The 20,455-nt window shown below is 39.8% G+C and overlaps 1 protein-coding gene across 6 annotated transcripts in view; it reads left to right on the top strand.

Annotated features, from left to right (window-relative positions):
- Positions 1-3,050: 3,050 nt before the first annotated feature.
- The window catches only part of TASP1 (taspase 1), a 78,545-nt gene continuing 61,140 nt past the window's right edge, over positions 3,051-20,455 (top strand). For 5 of the 6 annotated variants that reach the window (XM_005525430.3, XM_005525429.3, XM_088052871.1 and 2 more), the window contains exons 1-6: positions 3,051-3,101; positions 5,754-5,971; positions 7,679-7,746; positions 9,214-9,282; positions 16,882-17,002; positions 18,105-18,189. In XM_005525430.3, coding sequence (XP_005525487.1) covers positions 5,827-5,971; positions 7,679-7,746; positions 9,214-9,282; positions 16,882-17,002; positions 18,105-18,189 — 488 coding nt within the window. In that variant the 5' untranslated portion in view covers positions 3,051-3,101; positions 5,754-5,826. Of the gene's footprint in view, positions 3,102-3,412; positions 3,502-5,753; positions 5,972-7,678; positions 7,747-9,213; positions 9,283-16,881; positions 17,003-18,104; positions 18,190-20,455 lie in introns of those variants that run through there. The other variant, XM_088052870.1, reaches the window with a different exon arrangement.

Genomic DNA, 20,455 nt, shown 5'->3' with positions numbered 1-20,455 from the left:
TCACTTTGAAACCATTCCCCCTTGTCCTGTCACTCCATGCTCTAGTGAATAATCCATCTCCATCCTGTAGGCTCCCTACAGGTACCAGAAGCCCACAGTTAGGTCACCCCTGAGCCTTCTCCAGGCTGAACAATCCCAAATCTCTCAGCCTTTCCTCAAGGAAAGCTGCTCCATCCCTCTGATCAATTTGGTGGTTTCCTCTGGCCTCACTCCAACAGCTCCATGTCCTTCGTGTGCTGGACCCCAGATGTGGACACAGCACTGCAGGTGGGGTCACACTTGAGTGGGGCAGAGGGGCAGAATAATCCCCCCTCCCCTGCTGCCCCCAGGGCTTTGGATGCAGCCTGGAACAGGGTTGGTTTCTGGGCTGACAGAGCACATTGCCACGTCATGTCCAGCCTCTCATACACCAGCACCCTCAAGCCCTTAAATAATTTTTGTTCGTGTTCTTCAGCAATCACATTACTGTGTATTCCTCTACTACTGTTTCATTAGCTACACAGATAGAGAACAGCAAACTGTATGACAAGGAGGGTCAAGATCAGGACTGATGAAAGTATGACAGCCAGAAAGGAGAACTGATAAATACTAGAAGTTTGAAGGTGAAAGGATGGGTCCAATATGATCTTACAAAGTGGAAGCAGCAGTTTCCTAAATGAAATATAAATGGACATGAATAATATTTTGAAATGGAAGCAGATTGACCAAATTAACCTGATGAGGAGGAAGTGTTATGAAATTATTGAGGTAAATCAACCATATGAAAAAATAAATATATCCTGTGACCCAAGTATATGCAAAGGCCTAATTAGGATTCTCAGTCTGGAGTTATGCTTCTAGTTAGCATTTAAGTGGCATCTCTATCTTAATTTTCAAATTCAATGGCAGAGTGACATAGAGCAGCCACTCACTCAGATGCTCAGGCCTGGCCTTGCCTTGACATTCCCAGCCTCTGGCTGCCCGGCAACAGCCCTGTGACATCGCAGCTGATGCCAGCACCTTGCACAGAGCCCGTGGGCACTGCCCGGCTCAGCTCGGGCTCAGGGCGAGAGGTCACAGCTCCTCGGGCAGCCCCGCCATGCTCCGCCCGGGGCTCTCCCTGCTCCTGGGGCTCTGCGTGGCCTGGCTGCTGCCCAGCACGCTCAGAGCTCGCAGCGGTCCCGCCAGGAGCACGGCCCGGCTGCCCGTGCCAGCCCAGGCCGCGCGGCAGCCGGGCACCGGCACGGGCTGTGCCAGCCTGTGGCCCGTGCAGATGCGCTGCTGTGCCGTCCTAGCCCTGTCCCTGCTGCTCGCCGCGCTCTGCCTTGGCTGCAGCCTCCGGAGAAAGGCCCAGAGGCAGCTGAGAGAGGTGAGGGATGGCGACCAGGCAGCTGGGATGGTGCCGGGGGGCCGGGAGCGACAGCGCGTAGGGCGAGGAGAGCCAGCCCCTGTGGAAAGCCGGGGCAGGCACCGAGGCTCCTCTGCCTCTTCCCAGCCCCGTGCCCGAGCCCAAAGGCAGAGGTGGGGCTCAGCCCCCGTGCTCCCAGGAGGAAACAAGGGCAGGCCGAGCCACCAGAACAAGACGGAAGCTGCCCGAGCTCCTCTCCGCACAACCTGCAGCCTGGAGCGGCCCAGCCCGGCCCCAGATTCCCCGGAGAGCCCAAGGGACCCGGCCCTGCAGCCCCTGTGCCCCTTTGATCGCGCCCCTGCCCTGTGTCTCCCAGGAGAAGGCCCGGGCACCCTCAGCAGGGCCAAGGACCTGCTGCCTGGCTGTCTGCTCCCCCCTCAGTGACGGGGTCAGCCAGAAGGAAAACTCGGCCTCCAGCAAGAGCTTCCTGAGGCACCTGCGCCAGCGCTGCCTGCGGGGGGACACGCTCCAGAGAAGAAGGAACAAGGACGTGTGGAAGGACCTAGACGAGGAGGCAGCGCTTTTCTCTGATTGAGAAAACAGCACCTGCTAGGCAAATAGAGCAATATACTGCAAGATTACTCACACAGATTTTTATTATTATTAAAATGATTTATTAAATAAGACAGCTTTTATTAGTAGTGAATTAATTTGTTGTCAGAGAGGTACCATAGAAATTTCATTTGCAAAAATCGTAGTTTGGGTGAAGCAGGTGATTTTCTGACATCTTGTTTGCAGAGAATGAATGATACTGCCCACTGTTGCAGGAACCAGTGTAACAGCTACATGGAAAACAAAACTAAGGAGTTAAAATCTACTTCATCTAAAGGGGTCAGGATAATCTTTTGTATAATATATATCCTTTCTCATGATGGAGCTTGAGGAAGAGATCAAGTGAATTCTGCAAACAGAACAACTTTATCTTGACCTAATGAAAGCTTTAGAGTTTCAGCTTTAAAAGGCTGAGCTTTGCAAATGAGAAATTGAGGTATTAGCTAAAATAAATTTGCAATATAAATCCATAAGGACATCTGGACTAATTTCATGATTCTACAAAGAAGAGGAGCAAGGGGCTGGAAGTGTAGATGAACTTTGGGAACAGTGGATAGTGTGGACAGGGATAATGGAGTGTCTCACATATGCACAGTTGGTTCCCAGGACTGATGATAGTGACAATTGAAAGGGTATCATGGAAATGGGATTCATATACAGCTGTGAAAAGCTGTAGGTGCTGATCCTGGGAAGGCAGCTTCAGAAAACAATGCGTCACCTCTACAACAAAGTGGACAGAAATTAATAAAAACTTAACATCTCTAGCAAAACACAATAGCCAAATGCTCATTGAAGCAGAAAGATGTAAAATATCTGATTGTTGCGAGAATTTCCTAGCAAGTCTATTATGAAATATATGTATTTTTAACCAGTAAGGTTAGTTTTGAGCAGCTATCAGAAGTCACATGTGTAGATATGTACGTGTCCCGCATATCGATATATGTGTATATGGCACACTCGGACCGGAGCGGGGAGCGCTGCCCCGGGCGCGGCCCCGCCCTGCCCGCGCCGCGCGCCATTGGCCCCGCGGAACGTCAATCAACACTAGCGCCTCTTCCGGCCGCCGGCGCGGCCCGGCCAATGGGCGCGGGGCGGGGGCGGGACGCCTCATGCTCACCGAGGCAACGGGCGGGCGGGCGGTCCCGGATGGCGGCGGTGCAGGGTGAGTGCGGTGCCGCCGCGGGGCTGCCCTGACCCGCCACTCCGGCCTCTTCCGGCACGGCCGCTCCCCCGCGTCCTGCCGGCGGGGCCGCCCGCGCCTGGAACGGGCCGGGAGCGGGCGGCGCCGCGAGGCGGCCGCGCGCGGGCTCGGGCGGTCCGCGCGTCCGCCGGCGGGGGCTGCCCCGGGTGACGCCCCGGGCGGGGGGGCGGGAGCGGGATGCGGATGGAGGCGGGGGAGCGTCGGTCCATGGCCGCTCCCTGAGGGGCTCTGGGCTCTGCGGCGGCGCCCCGGGCGGCAGAGGCTGCCTCGGCCTGACCCTCGCGTGGGTTTGTGTTTCTCCCGCCGCCTGTTTAGGAGTCCAAGTTACTTTTGCAGTGCAGTCAGGGCATTGGCTGTTTTGGTAAGATCGTTTTGGTTCCCGTTCTCCAGCAGTCACGCTGCTGTGTGTTCTTCCAGCGTTTCTGCCGAGATGGAGAGCTGGGAATGCGTAGCAAGGAGGAATGAAGTCAGGAGTGGTTGGAAGTGTGACCGCTTCCTGACTTCGGGAAGGGAGAACTGATAAATCCTAGAATAGGCTTGAAAGGGAAAAGTTGGGTCCGGTGGGAGCTTAACAAGTGGAAGCAGCAGGTTTGTGAATGAAATGTAAAAGGACTTGAAGAACAGTTTGAGCTGGGAGGGGTTTGAGAAAATTGAGTTGGTGTGGAGGAAGTGTTACAAACGGAAGCAAACGAGAGAGCTGGGTTTGCCTGTATGTTCTCTGTAGAAATAAACACATCCTTAGACCCAGCTGTATGCAAAGGCCTAACTGGGATTTTCAGCCTGCAGTTACACTGTTAGTAAGTTTTTAAGTGACATCTTCATCTTGATTTTCCAGTGCCATTTTGTCATCATTATTGCTTTCCCTACCACCACACTATTTCTTCCATTCCTTTGAGAGTTTAAATTCCTTACTTCCTTCTCTGTCTCTTTACTGAAGTGTATGCTATGCCCTTGTTGCAGGAGTGACTTTCTGTAGGGTGTAAGAAGATGCAGCAAAGAGGATCAGTGGTTGCTGGAGCCTTCTTTACTATTATTGGTAAAAAGGAAGTAGATGCCATGATGAATACTTGAATTTTAGCACTGAAGTTTTTCCAAATGACCATTACAATTAGATGTAATCCATAAACATTCTTTCTCTCTGTAAAGCCTATGTATTGTAGTGACCTTTCACTTTGTGTCAGGGCATATATAATTATAACAATAAGTTCATAATTTTGAAAAGTAAATTTATAAATGTGTGAAGATTAATAGGTATGTTTAGCATTTAAGAAGAAATTATGTTAAATAAATAACTTCCTCCAGAGCTGTGCTGATTCTTCTTACTAAAAGAATACTTACGGCAAACCAGTTGTTTTGTTCTGTGGCAGTGCTGAATCTTGCTAAACATCACTTGCAGAGTTTGGGCCATTTAAATGGAGAGGTATTTAATTGCTGGAGTAAGCCATATAGCATTTGCAAAGTCAGTGGTTTAAGTCTTACGCATTAAACATCTCATTTTTCCACCTCTGTTCACCTTCCAGTGTTCTTGGGTTACAAAGTCCTTTTCGAGATGGTTGGAGTGATAGACATTATACTGGAGCATAGAGGTATAGAGTCTGAGAATGGTTTGGATTGGAAAGGACCTTGAAATTCATCTGGTTCTTAATATAGAAACTGTCTTAGCTATTACAGAAGTTTTCTCCATTTCTGCATTAACACTACGTGCTTTTCGCTTAAGTAATTCAGTGTGTGGAATGTTTCTGTTTCTATTTTACCTGCTGAACTAGACAAATGGCTTTGTGTCAGGATTAATATGTAGTAAGCTGTGGATAGGAGCAGCAGTAAATACAGAGAGTTTGGCAACTCCTGATAAATACATCATTCTGTATTATTACTTTTTTTGTTTCATGTGCTAGAGAATACTGACAATATTTCCACTAGCTTTCTATAAACATTAATTTTCTTAACATCTTAAGGGTAACCATCAAAACCAATATAGTTACTAAATTATTTGAGCTTGACTTAAGCATGTTGAGGTTCACTAATAATCATGGCAGCTCTGCTTTCCCAGACACACTCTTTGACTGTTTTAGGCTTACTCGATTTTTGTCTTAGAAATACTTCGTCATTAAAAAGAAGTTAATTGTTTTTTTTTCTTTTCCTGCTGCAAATTAGTGGGGAATTATAAGGAGATGGGATGAAACAGTATAGAAGTATAGGAGTTCATTATAGAACCTTAAACAGGTATTCTCTGCAAAAGAAAGGAAAAAGTGTGGTGTTTTAAAGGGTTACTCATGTGCTAGTTAGATGTGATGGGTGAAGAAATTAGTTGTATTATTGGAAAAACAGGACACCATGGAAAGCAAAACTTATATTGATAGTTCCTTCCAGTGTATGGCAAGATCATTTCTGTTGTAGTGAAAAGGCTGCTTTCAGCTTGCAACATGAACTTTGATTATTTTAGGTCTCATTAATGCTGTTGGCTAGAGAAGGGGCTGAACTTGGAAGCCCTGTTTTGGAGAGGTGTGTTCCCCTTGGTTCAAACCTCTCTCCCAAAAGTTCTTTCTGAGGTTATTTGTGTGAAATTCATATCTTGAAATCAGTGCCTAACATACACGTTTGATCTGGTTTTAGGATGATTTCTCTCCGGAGTTTCTTTTTGAATGGAAGTGTGCTCCTTCCCAGTAGAAGATGGTGATCCTAATGTATGATCATGGAGAAGGGGATAAGTTCAGTAGAAGTATTACCTTCCAAATCATCTCAGGTTACAGCTGTAAAAGTGGTGGTCAAAGAGCCCGAAGCAAAGCAAACCCAAAGAGGGAAACGAGTGGGATTTGTGCTTGTCCATGCAGGTAAGATGTGGAAGAAGAACAGCTGGAATGAAAATAATGCATATTTTGATATCAAACTAATTACCAACAAAAATTTTATATCAGCTTTCGACTACTAGTGTGCTAATAAAGTGACATTAACTCTGTGGGCAAGTCTCAGAATGGGAAGTTTGATTGGAAGTTGCACAATAAACTCTTAATAAAAATGTAGCTATTTTGGTGTTCTGGATGGTATTTTGTTCTCTTTGACAAATAAAACCCCTACATTTAAATCATTATAAAATACCATATTCTGCAGTTGTCTGCTAAGCTTAGCAGACCTACAAAATGAGGGAGATATTTCAGTCCATTTCTTTATCTACGGAAGGATGAAATACAGTGGTTTCCTTACTGATGGTTTCTTGTCTAGCTTGTCCATGAGGTCAGTCCAGCTCAGATCTTCTCAAATCTCCTTGGGCTTTTTGTTGCAGAACTGTTTTTACCCTTCTGACATTTTTCTTCCAAGTCTATTTTTTTTATCTTGTTCATGTTTAAGTGAGGTACTGTTTATTCTTTCCATTTAAAATGAATGGCTCCTCTACTCAGATCTGATACAAAATTGTGTGTTATGTGTGTCTTGCTCATAAATTCTTCTCTCATGGGTTCTTTATTAAATACTATGAATCATGAAATTAACAATGCTTATATCTGGGTGTAGATTTGTTCTGAGCATCTGTGTGAGTATATGAGGTGAAATAAACGAAACTGGCCTGGTCATGCCTAAAATATTTGAAAAGCCAACATTTTACTTGCTGTGTAAAATCATTAAGGTTAAAAAAACAACCCCAAACCTCAAATAATTTATTCTGGGTTCATGTTTGATGATCCTGGTATTCTATTTTAAGGGGAAATGAGATTGCTTAATATAGTGTCCTTTACTGGACTGACACTCAGTATAGTGTTCTCTGCTTTCATTCTGGTATTAGTGTTAAAACTTATTTTGTTAGAGTTTCTAAAAAGTGCTATTTCTGAGGGTGAGCAAAGGGAAGTTGAGATGAAGGCACATTTTTAGGTGCAAAACCTGGTAAAACAAGTAGATTTTAAGTAGTGTGCCACTCTTGTTTTTCTGATGCTGCATATAGTTGAATGGTGACATTGATAAATTTTTCAGGTATGGAAGTAGGGGCAGTGGCTTCAAAATAAGGCAGAATGGTTCAATACAATGGGATAAAGACTGAAAATAAGAAAAAGATGAAAAATCTGCATGATCTTCATTTTGAGGAACTTCTTGTTTTAAGTCAGGAGTAACAAGCTATAAAAATGTAGCAAAACATAAGAAAATGAGCAGAATGGTAATTATGATAAAAAGAAGATCATACTAAGTCAAAATTTTGAACTTAAAACTGAGTGTTTTGCCCAATAATGGACAGTAAAGTAAAAAGCTATGCTGGACATCCTCTTAAGAATGAGTGAAACTGGAATCTCTTGGAATGTTTTTATAGGAAGAGATTGATGCTGATATTTATACCTGCATGCTTTTGGATATATGATTTGTATCCTGTATTTTACTGAGTGTGTTTGATTCAGTGTTGGAATGCATGAAGTTGTCAATCACTGATAGAAAAAGGAAATGCCAATGTAATCCAGAATAAGGAACACTGTATCTGTCTATGTCTTAAATCTCTATGTGAATTACAGGCTGTAGTTTACCAGGTACTATAAAATATTTTCCATTTGCTTCAATTGCAGGTGCAGGTTATCATTCCGAATCCAAAGCTAAAGAGTACAAGCATGTGTGCAAAAGAGCCTGCCAGAAGGTACGTGTCACCAGCTCCACAGTCCTGGACTGGGTACACAAGAGGTATCTGGACTTAGCTGCTTGGGCTGTATGTGTTTATAGAGGGAACTGGGGGAAAATAGAGCAGAAACAGTTAACGTGAGACAGGACAGTGTGTGGCCATGAGATGCTGCAACATCCTCATCAGTGCTGGCAAATAGCAGGCACCAAAGGAACAGTAGGAGAACACAGTGGTACCTACAAAGGGTATTCCTACAGCTTCCTGCGCTTCTCCGGGCTTTCTGGAGCTAAATGTGGTGTCTGTATTTTGATTTCTTCCACTCTTTGGAGTTTATTTAAACTCTAGCATTCAAGTTGCTCTGTGAATGCAGGGGTTTCTAGAATTATTTTCTTCTTGATAGCTCTTACCCTCTTAATAGAAAGGGAGGTAGAAACAGGAAGAACAAAACCAAAGAAATCAAAGTTGGAAAGGGAGAAATGGCAAGACTTTCATTTCCATTGACATTAATATGTTTTCATCTCTTCCAAGAACTTTGCTTTGGAACTGGCAAGTCCTGTCATTTAAGTGTTGAATGAGTAGCTGGAAGACCTCTCTCTAAAATTTTTAATGTCTTTTGCTTTCTCCAGGGAGAAGGAGCTTGGGAGTTTGGCAGGGTTTTTAGAAGAGTCTCAGAGTTGGTCTCTGATAATTATCACTTTGTATTACAGTTTGTTGCTCAATCCTAATACCAATCTAATTTTGTAATGAGAGGCCTCACAAATCAAACAAACTTAACACTGGCTTTGTTAGCCTTGGTTAAAGTAATTTTCCAGCTAGTTATGTGAGATCTGCTGTTGAATTCAAGTCCAATTTGAGATTCTGTGTAGCTGCTCTTCAGCTGAGTAGCCAACATCAATAACTTCTGTGAAGAACAAACAATTTCAGGTTTTTCTTGCAGCCAGAGTTGTTTTCTGGTGTTCCTGAGAAAGCTTGACTGTAAGGTCTTGTTCAGAATGGATCTAATAAATACTATTAGGCTTTACAAGTTCATTGTTGTGTGTGTATGTAATTTGAAGGTCACATTATCTTACTTGATTTGTGTTTGCTTTTAGATGAAGTTGTGAAATTCTCTTCAATTTTATGGTAATTGCTAAATATGGTACTAGAAGTTTTTGTTGAATTTTGGAAGAAAAAGTTTAAATATGTTTACTGAAATGTTTGATGTTTGAGGACATCAAGTATAAGAAGTTATTTTTATGTAAATTTGACTGTGTAGAAATCAGCTATTAAATGTAGCATCACAATGTCATAGTAGTGAAATCATACCTGCAGATCTGCCCTCATGTTGTTCATACTGACTTTTTCCAGTGCCTCTTGTTCTTACACCCTCTTACATTTTAAACGAATTTGTTGAAGATTTTGTTTTATACACGACTTGGAAAATGTAGGGCTCAGTCACAGAATAATGGAATTTCCTAATCATCAGCTAAAACTTCTGTTTTACAGGCAATTGAAAAGCTACAGGCTGGTGCTCTCGCAACAGATGCAGTGACTGCAGCGCTTATAGAATTAGAGGTATGAATTTTTGAGTAGTAGTAAATATGTCTCTTGGGTAAATCTTACCAGACATTTCTGTAGGGGGATATTAAATGGGAACTCTCAGTGGATTTTTGTTTTTGTGCTACATTAATTTTATCTTTTGCTTTTCTACTATATTTTGGTGTAAATATGTTTAAGTACTTTATAAAAATGCAAACTGAATAAAAGTTTTCTAGTTGGTGCAATTTGGTTGTCATCTTAGGTATGCCTTATCAGATAGTCTTTACTCTTTAAGAATAAATGCGGTGATTAAAGACTTATTGAACACTTTGTAAGGAACTTTATTTCTGACTTGCTGAGCTACAGACAGATTGTTCTGGCTCTGCTTCTTAGAGAGGGGAGAAATATCCTACTGGTTCTGATTATTGTGACAAGATGTGTGCAGAGGAATAGGGCAAGTAATGCTTGTATTTCAAAACAGTACTTGTTAATTACGATGGAACATCTTGACGAGCAGCTGCTGGTGAGTTTTTTGGAAAAGTGTCTTTTTGGAGTGATGGGATTTTTATAGTATCTGCCTTCAGTGAAGGTCCCTGTGAAATAATATAGAAGTGAGTAAAGCTAAACATTTCTGGGAGGTAAATGAGTCAGTTTGGTCATTGTCCCAGATCCACTAATCTATCATGACTGTAATGATGGAAACAGGTATTCTTCTTCTCCTATAAGCAGTAATTGCTTCTTCCTCTCTAACTTTATTAGTAAAAAAATGAAGGTAAGGTAAGTGTTGTGCTGTAAAAATAATTTCCTGCTCTTGGAATTTATGGTAGTATTCCAGGAGGATTAGCACTGGATTTGCTTACCCAGATGTTGGGAAAGTGTTCATTAATGTACTTGTTGGGGTTAGTGTAAGGCAGGCAGTAAGTGCGTACTTCAGTATGTGTTAGACACGCTGACGTGGAGCCAAGGCTTCAGTCACACTGTGAACTTGGCAAGTGCCTTGGCTTTTAGCACTCCTGTGGGTCTCACTGAGCTGTTCAAACATGCTTTCATGTGTTATCTTACACATGAGAGTATAGCTCGCAGAAAGCAGTGGGTTTCTCTCTAATGGAATTGTTTATGATGCACTTCCCTAAGCTCACTGAGGCTGCTCTCACTCCACGAGACTGGTTTGTGTGTCAACCCCCTTCTCAGTGGAAAACAAAAATAAAAATTAACTTTGGGTTGTGATTTTTATCGACTTCCTGAGCTACAGAGGAAAACATACTTTGAGAAGCTTAACTGAACAGTTATAGATCTCTTTGCAGCTGTCTGGGGTAAATATGTTTTTGTTATACCCGAGTGACTTTTCTTTTACTTTAGTAGATTTGAATACTCTGAAGTAGCTTCTGTAGAACAAGTTGTGGCTTTAAGATGAAATTAAAAATGTTTTTCCAATTATTCCTATCAGAAACCTTTTTCTCCTTACCTATCTTGCTACTACTGTACTGATGCCTTCCATCATTCCACTTTCTGGTTCTGCAGTTGTCTTAGGTAGTATTTTTTTGTTCCGTTGCAAAAAAACATTTTCTTTTTTCCTTTTTCCTGTTTTTAAGACAAAATGTTATTTTATTCAGGTTTTACTGCAGTCATTAATGCAATTATTTGCTTTCCTTTTTTCGTTAAGTGATTTATATAATCTCTTAATTGAGGGTTCTGTCTGTTACTGGAATAGGGAGTACTGGGTTTGGGATTTGGGATTCTTGCAGATTAAAGTAGTTAATTAGGCAGTTACAGTGAGGAAAAGTCAAATTTGTACCCAAGCCAGAAAATGGTGTGGTTTGCAGTGGCAGTTTTTTGGATCTGGTATGAGAAACTCCCAAGTGTTAGGACTGTCAGCGTCCAAAATATGGAAAGGTTTGTATTGTGTTTGTATCTACTCATACCTCATTCTGAACACCACCTCCAGACATCTGTCATTTCTGGAGCTGCATCTTCTGGTTTAGTACCAGTGGTTTTTCTGTTGCTCTGTGGAAAAAAAGCTGCACGTGGCAAGTCAACAAAGCAATCAGAATGGTTTTTCTCATTAAGTGCAAGATTTTATGAGTAAAAATACAGGTTTGTGTTGGCAGTCTCTCTAGTTAGCTGTCACTCCCTTTTGGTTATGCTTTAGCATAAACATAATGTGTTTAAGCATTTGAAGTTGGCAAATACATAACAAAAATCTGTGTGAAACTGTTTGTTTTCTTCTCTCCCTGTAACACAAATGAAGACGTAGAACAACAAAAGATTGTATTAAGTGATAACAGATTTCTTTGTAAGGTATACTGACTGTAACTTCTTGATATTTTGGTTTCTGTAGGACACATTGCTATGAGTTTATCTGAAATATTTATTCACTTTCACAGTTCTCTCAGACTTTCAATGGTGCATTCCAAACATTTGTAGTCTTTTCAAGGCACAAATAATTTTTCGTGGAAATCTCACAAAAGATTAATTTTTTTCTTCAGTTCCACTCAATTACAGAACTCCTGTTACACAGGATTACAGCTCATCCAAAAGGCATCACTTCAAAGACTTGTTGAGGCACAAGAATTGCTCTTGATCTTTTATGAGCAAGCTGACAGTTAGCTTGTGGTATGCTGTCTGTGTTTTATTTTTTCAGGCTCTAAGTGCAGAAAGAACAGCCTTTGTTGGATCTAGTGCAGCTCTCCAGTGAAATGGTGTTCTGTGAATATGATAATAATGTTAAGAGTTAACTAGAGGAAAAGGTGAATTTCTTTTGCAAAGGAACAGGACTGACACAGAATATTGTTTAAACAACTGTGCTGGTCTTCATAAGCATCAGCTGTATTTGATAGTCATTAAGGCAGGTATCTTTTCTGGTTTGAAAACTCTGGCATTGCAGAGAAACAAATGCATGTGTTATCTCTGTCAGCCTCTGTAATAGAATGGTCTGGACAAGGTATTTCATAAAACTCATTATTTACTCTGTTTACTTCTACAGAAACATTATTGCAGTACTGTTAATTGTTACACTCTTGCTATCAGGCACCATATGATGCCTGGATTTTTGTTGAAACACAACAAAATTATTAAACACTTTTTTTTTTTGTGGCAGGGAGGAGACCCCACACAACCCACTTAAAACATGCTGTTTTCAGCAAAACCACATGTGGATTTGCATTTCTGTCTGGCTGTGAGAAAATGATGCAATTTCAAGCTTTTTTTTGACTACAGAGCACTTAATGAAGTCTATAGGTCAGGTATTAGAGACAGGAATGTACAGTGGTTGTAAAGATTGATGAAGATTTCATTGTTTCTAAGTTTAGTGTAATCCTTCATTAATATGTATGTAGCTTACTTGTTTCTTTATCTGACTTCAGTAGAATATTCTTTATGAACATAATTTCAATTGGAAGGTAATATGGTTGATGGGGAAGTGGATATCACATTTCCAATCTCCTTGCTACTGAAACTGCTCAGTTTATTTTGCACGTTGGTACTGCAGATCAGTGCAAAGAATGTTTTGGACCTGTTTTTATACTCAAGCAGTGTGGTTCTGTGGTCAGTAAAATTTTGCAGTGAAAGTACATTTTTCTTGATTAATTGTTTTTTTTCTCTGTTTTTGTTTTTTTTTTTAATTATTTGCCTAGCAATTAAGACTTTTGAATATACAGTCTTAGTCCCAAGGATTTCTCTTTCAAGCAGATGCATCCTTGTTGTATTAAGGCAGTCACCATAGATGAACTTCTATTAGGTAATGAACTGGAAGTTGTTAATTCTGGTTAAAAGCAGTACTATGAAGTTTTGCTGCAGAGTGACTGAAAGTAATTTGTGACAAAAGTGTTGTCTAAAAACATTTTTGCTTATGTAATTGAAAGGGATGTGACTCATCCTTGTAGAATATTGATTGCCATGAAATTCTCACAGAAAGATAACTTTTAAAATTACAGTATGTGAAAAGAAGTGACTGTAGACTTTGAATTTGGTTTAGAAGTTCCAAATAAGCCATGGCCAAAACGGTATCATGGATGGAGTGTTCTTTCAAGTTAATTGAAAACTGAGCATTTTAACTATTTGCCTAGATGTATTACAGAGCTAAGTAACATCTTCAAGCATTCCGACTTTGACAACAGATAGAAATTTCAGGATGCCTGTACTTGCTGCCAGAACATTTATAAATACATTTTGAAATAAACAGGGTTCTGAAAATAAAACTGATACCCTCAGAAGTTTGAAAGTTTTTGCAAGATGGGTAACTTGGGAAAACAAAGCTTATTTCACGTCTTAAGGCTTTCTCTTACCTCCTTTGCTACAGGTTTACGTGGTAAGTTGGAGATACTTTGTGGAGTAATTGCCAGGAGGTCTAATATTTTTCACGTAATTGAAGAGTTATATTTTGTTAAAATGCTTTGAATTTGTCTTTTCTCTGTGCTTACTATTCTGTGGTAGCAAGGCTTGCTGTTAACATGCAAAGCTTAGTCTTGGTTTGCTTACTTGTCTTTTTCAGTTTCCTTAAAAACACAAAGGCTGATTGCTGCTTGCGGTTTCAATAAAAGTATATTCCTGAAGATACCTTTTTCTGTTTTCCTGTCCTCCCTTTTCCTGGACACATGCTTTGCTTCTTCCCCATTTTATGGTAGTCATGTCTTGCAGTGCTGCATTTTTCTGTCTGAGTGTATGAACAGACTCACTTAGGTCAGTCTGTTTCTTCCCCCTTTCAAGGTATGCATGCTTCTGGTTAAATGTTTCTGCATTCCTTGAAAGTTCTGAATTTTCATTTCAAAATGCAGCTTAATGTTCATGCATTATATTCCTCCACTTGCATATCAGACTCTTGAAATCTTTTGGTCAGACTTCGCAGAGATTAATGTTTTCAAAAAGAGATTGTATTTGTGTGGTGTATTTCATGTCTTCACCTATTCACAGAAGTAGGTGTGAATGTCATGTTCCCATTTTTTTAATAAAGGTTTTCCCCTGCCTTGTTTCAAAGGCTTTTATCTCACTTCAGAGACACTCAGGTAGATATCAAAAATTCCATGGGTTCACACCCAGTTTCTCTAAAGCTGTTTTCAGATTGCCTTTCAGATGTATGAAGTTAAACCATCTTCCTCTTAGGAATTCTGAGACTGTTTGTTTTCTTAATTGAATGCAATCTGATTCTAAAGCTAATTGAAACTCCACAGAAATTTTGAACAGGTGCTTGGAATTTGGTCTTTATTTCTTTTTCCTGGAGAAGTTACTCATGTTGTTATTGGTGAGATTCCTTCTGAGTCCTAATATGAGAGTTACCCCACCAAAGAGACATAGGCAATTTGGTGTAGAGTTGTTATTTATCAAAAATTCTGTAGTATTCTGATGAATATTGCATAGGGAGAAATAGGTGACGTTTCCTTTGTCTTTAGATCCTGTGATTAAATTATCTCTTGGTGCATCCTTGAGGTCATGCTGTGAAGGTGCTATGCCAAAACATGTAGCACATACAGATCCTTAGAAATAAAGTGAACTCTCCTGTACTTTTTCCCTCTCCCCTTTTAGTTATTACCTTTACCAGATGATAGAAACCTTTGTGCCTTTTGTACAGAGGGATTCTAGACAGTGTTACCAGGATTTATTTTCTGGTGGGTCCTTACTCCCTTTGTTTGGCCATGACATCTACTCTTAAGGTAACAGCGGTCTCTGCTTTGTGGCAGTGACAAACTTGTGGAGCACAGCCTTTTTCCTCTTTGCTAATTCTTTGGAGTATCATGCACTGAGTGAATGTGTTTGGAACAGAACATTAGAGATTTGTCTCCAGACTCACAGGTCTTTGCACTCTGATTACCCAGGGGCAGAGGACTTGGACAGCACTTGGAGCAAGCATTGTTCATCCGAAGCATCCCTGGTTTTCCTGTGGTTTCTAAGTACCTTTCACCGTTTGCTTTCAATTCCTTCCACCACTTCTCCACTCCCTTTTTTTCTAAATTTCACTGACTTATTTTTCTTCATGTTTGTAGAGCCTGGGAAGCAATGAAGCTAGCTAAGCCAGCAGCTACTTGGAGTCTTCTGCCTCTTCAAGGCCATCATCTGTTTCTAAACATATTTTTCCCCATCCATCCCCTTTCCACAGAAAATTACTTGTGCACTCTAAACTGTAAATGTTGCATTATCCTAAAATCTTTTCAAATGTCTCATTTGCTGTGAGGTGTAGCTGTCAAAATGAACAACAAAATGAATATACACAGTGAATTGGAAGAAGTGTTGTGATGTGGGATAAAATAGCATAAAATCTTGTGCTGGTTCAGAAGGAAAAAGCAGAAAACAAAGGCCAGTTTCATGATTATGCATCAGTCAGGGATCTTGTATTCATGATTATTCAGAAAGAGAGTGTTTTGATGACTCAAACACTGAGAGCTCTTCACATGTCTCTGTAAATTTGAATCAACATCTTGCAGAACAGATTTTGAATTTACTCACTACTTGTTCATTTGAAAGTTAATAAAAGCTAACTGACATCAGATTAATTTTTCATTTCTGTGTTCTCACCTCTGTTTTATTTCTTAAGTTCATTGCAGATTACTATGTTAAAAATCCATCCAGTTAATTTTAATTGTAGGACAGAACTTTGAGCTGTTTCCAGTAATTTGTTTCCTGATTCATCTTTTATTACTCATCAGTGAAATGAGATGTCATACCTCTGCAGTACATGTTCACACCTGGATTAAACAAACATTATTCTTTGTCACATCAGGTTGTTACACTGTTGTAATTTAAATATAGGAAACTCTGAAAGCATACAGCATCTCTCTGAGATTGGATTCAGCTGTTATCTCTCTTTGTCCTACATTCGTTGCATCTAGAAGAGGGGATTGTATTGAGTAGGCAGTGAGACTGCTGAACTGTGCTACTTTGAAATTTTGTGGTTTTAAAGTCATGGGGATGCTCTGATGAAATGGAGGGGTACAAATGGGGTTTAGTTCTAGCACACAGAGCTTACTCTTTGACTACCTTGGGTTTCTTAAAAGCCACAGAAGGTGTTAACAAAAAAGGAGCTAGGGTTATGATTGTTGTTAAAATGTTGTTCCACAGTTACTATGGAAGTATTAGTCAAGAAGCTTCCAGACCACAGTCCTTGTGCGAACAGTCAAATAGGAATTTTACAAAGTGAATTGTTTGTGCTAGGTCTTCATTTCTGCATGTGGAGCTGCAGTCATGGGCTCGGAATGTTCAGAAAGGGGACAGTTCTGTTTTGCTGTGGTGTCATTTTTAGGAGTTTCAAAGGTTGACTGGTCTGTGCAGTGATTATAAGGTGTTATTTAAATGTTACCTGATGGGTTAAGGATAAAGCTAAGTGTGTGCTTTGGGGGAGGAAGAGATTTTCACTCGTATTGTAAGGCTTTTACTTGCATAGAACTGATCATCTTAAATTGGATAATTGTTTTTTTATTAGTGCATTATTACATTTGAGATATATCATGCCCTACAGAGATGAAAGCTGTCCATGGCAGTAATTTTAGATGCTCTGTTCAAATTGCCCTTGTTTTTGTTGTGGAAGACTAAACTATTAAAATAAGAAAATGCATTGCACCAAGATTGATGTCATCAGATCAGTTATACAGAGGTTTTGATCTAGTCTATTGTGGACGTAGCCTTATAGTGTTTCATTCTTATTTTTAGGATTCCCCTTTTACAAATGCAGGATTGGGATCTAACCTAAACCTTCTGGGTGAGATAGAGTGCGATGCCAGTATAATGGATGGAAAGTCATTGAATTTTGGAGCAGTTGGAGCACTGAGTGGTATGTTAATTATGTATTACAAAGCTAACTACTGATTTAACTGCAAAGATCAATTTGGGTTTTTTTGGTAATTGTTTTGAAGGGGGACACATTTTAAATTCTGCTGTGTTTAAATAAATTCTACTCCTTTAAAAAAAGGGGAGGCATTCCTGCTCCCTGAAGTGCTGGCTTGTGTTAATTTCTTTGTTTAACATGTTGTCTTATTAGTTTGCTGATAATCCTTTGACGTAGAACAGTTGTGTGATACCCCACAGTATTCACAGTGGGACTCAGTGTGCTCAGATGAATTTGAATTTCATAATAAAATTCAGTTGTTAAAAATACAAGTATTTAAATTAGGCTTTTTGTTTGGTTTTGCGCTCAGGCATTTATTTGCACATGGAACTTATTTAATATGAGAGCTAATGTGTTTCTCTCTTTTGTCTAGTTTTAGCTTTCAGTATAAAACAAATATAAAGTCCAAAACGGGGATTGTTGAGGTTTCATTTTAAGTACATGAATGGCCTTAGCTGTTACTATTGAACAGCTCTTCTGACAAGATTTCAAGCTTTGTTCTTTATCCTAGAATAGTTCTAAACTGTGGTAATAGCTTCCTCATGTAGATATAAATCTAAAATAAATAGTAAAATTAAGTGTTTCAAGCCTTGTTTGTTACAAAATGTATCCTTCCAAACATGAGGAAGGAGGAAATTGAGAGTGAGAGACAGCTAAAGCCTAATTCTGTTATTTCTGTTCTGGCCAGATCCAAATAAAAATTCCATCTAGGAAAATTAATGCTTATAAACATCTTTGGCCCTTAGATACAATAGATTTTACATGAGATTTCTGTGGTAGATCACTCCTCCTTTTTCAATATGGTTTGTTCTTTTAAAAAAAAGTGGGGGATGTGTTGACTAGGAAGCTTTGTCACTACTAACAGCATGTCAAGGGAAAACTGAAAAAGTTCTTACTACATTGCAACATAAGGTGTCTCATAATGACTTGACAAACCCTTGGAAATTAAAGGAAGCTGAGTTCCACTGCCAAAATGAACACTGTAGTGCAATGAGGAAAAATATTTTAATGTTTTGTTCCCATTTTTTTGCTAATTTTTCTTTTTTAGGAATCAAGAATCCAGTTTCGGTTGCAAATAGATTGTTGTGTGAAGGGCAGAAGGGGAAACTCTCTGCTGGCAGAATTCCACCCTGGTAATTGCTTTGTTCTGCTTGACTTTTCTTCGCTCTTTCGTCTCTACTGCATGGATGCAATATTTGAAGGTTTTATCTCACCCTGGAAGGCTGGTGCCGTTTTACATACCAGTGATAGTGTGCCTTTAAAAAGAAGATAAGCTTTGTTCTCTAATCTTGAAACTTCTTGTGCACTCAGTGGAAATATTTGATATAGATGGCAACATCATTTTGTGATAGTTTTCTGTCCGTCTAATTATTTCTAGTTGTCATACTTAATTCTTATGTTTGTTACTGTAGCCTTTTGCAAAATCCCAAAAAACATCAAGATTAAAGGGAAATTCTACTGCCTTTGCCTCTGTCTACCTTTAACAAAAAGCAACAGTTTTTAATAAGTATAGAAAAAAAATCCTGTTTTACTGCTTTTGTGGCTTTGTGGAAATGTTCAGTGTTTAGTTACTTCCTCTTATTTTAAAGATAAATTTAATAACATTTACAACAAAAATGAAAACAAGCAGTCCCTCATTGAGATGGATATAAAACTTAGATGGAAGAGGTAAGTATTAAATGCAGAATAACTTCAAATGTTATTGCCTCACTTTGGAAAGAATCCAAGAAATGTGTCAGAGTTGATTGCTCTTAAAACCATCTTATTTTCATTAGCAGTTTAATCTGACAGGTAGACAACTTGACTAATTCATTAATATTAATTGACTACTATCATCAGTTATCATACCTGTCTGAATTTGCTGCCCTTTGTCTACTAGTGGTCAGTATTTGCAGAAGTATTAAACCAGCATTTCTGTAGTTTAAAAAAAAAAAAATTATTAGATTTACAAATTTTACTTTCCTTGCTGTAGTGTTCTGTAAAATTAGCCAAGTAGCCTTTAGCTGGATGGTGCAGTATTCCAGTTTAAACAGTGAGGATTTCACTGTTCTGTCATGTTCAGAAAAAGTTCATAGATCGAAAAAAAACACCTTGAAATCAAATCATCAGCTGACAGATTTTGCATTTTAAACACTTTTCTTTAATGGCTAAAGAACAGAGTAATTGTGGAGAGGTTTACGAAAGAATAAGAACTTTAATTTCAGTAGCTGTTAGCTGCTCATTTCTTCAGCTGCCAGAAGAAAATGAGGTTTTGCTGAGGTACATTAGAATGTGAAATAAGTGTGAAATGTGTTTTTCTGATGTTCCAGAAGTAGTACTGAAGTCAGCTACAGGAGCAAGCACTTGGGATTGTTTTACTTGTATCATCAGTGTTCTAGAATTACTGCAAGGAAGAGCACTTGGGTGTTTTGCTGTGACTTTATGACCTAGTTTATGATGCTATTATTTTAAAAATACTCTGTGGAAAAGGAGCTATATCCTCTTGCCCTCCAATGGCAAGACTAAATCTTTTGAGGACTATGCAAGGCTAGAAGATGCTTATAAAGATGGGATAACTCAAATCTTGAGATGAGAGGTGAGCTTTCTTTGGAACTAACACATGCAGTTTATTGTGCAAATGTTGTGCACTTGGGTTACCTGATAAATATTTTCATTTCCTCTTTTCCCCTTTCTGGATTTTGAATGCTCATCTTAAGACAAATTTTTTACCCTGGAAACAATCTATACTAGTGGGATATGATGGGTTATGCTTTGGGCTTGCTGTGGTGGATGCTTCTGTACACACCAAGGTCAGAATGAATAAAGCTCACGTACATCGAAGGTGATGGTATGGAGGATTTCATGCCTTGCCTTTCTGGCTGGGGTTGGCATGACACATTGTTTAGGGACTGAAATATATTCCTGTCCGTGCTGGGAATACTTAGAGTCAAATGACAAGAATTTAGCCATATTTTGGCATTCCTAGGAAGTGTCGGGATTCTAGTAAGTGATTTTTAATTGTAAAGGTACGCGATTTTCATCTTGGTTCTCAGTGCCACAGAGTGTATTGGGGAAACTTCCAGATACTGCTTAACATAAGAACTTATGGTAGAGACTGTTTCTATAGCATGATCTAAGCTAGCTTAATGTTTTCTGCCAAAAATGTTTGGCACATGACCAAACAGGGAAAATTCAGGAGCTGTGAGGTTAGTAAAAGTGGCATTAGGGAGTATTTTTTCACTATAAAAGAACATGTGGAGACAGTTTGCTTGGCCTGTTTACCCCCGTGCAGCACACATTTTCATAGCGGCAGCTCAAAACCAATTCAAAGTTGTATATTTCTGATCTTCCACAGAAGAAATTCCAATGAGTGTGAATTAAGTTATTCAGAGATTGTAAGCTTATTGGGAAGGCGGCATC

Source organism: Pseudopodoces humilis, chromosome 3, assembly GCF_049639895.1.
Source record: "Pseudopodoces humilis isolate 2021_Gansu_Grassland_sample_001 chromosome 3, ASM4963989v1, whole genome shotgun sequence".
In the NCBI taxonomy this organism is placed as follows: Eukaryota; Metazoa; Chordata; class Aves; order Passeriformes; family Paridae; genus Pseudopodoces; species Pseudopodoces humilis.
Note: the sequence above shows the minus strand (reverse complement) of the source record. Positions and strands in the feature narration are given on the sequence as shown.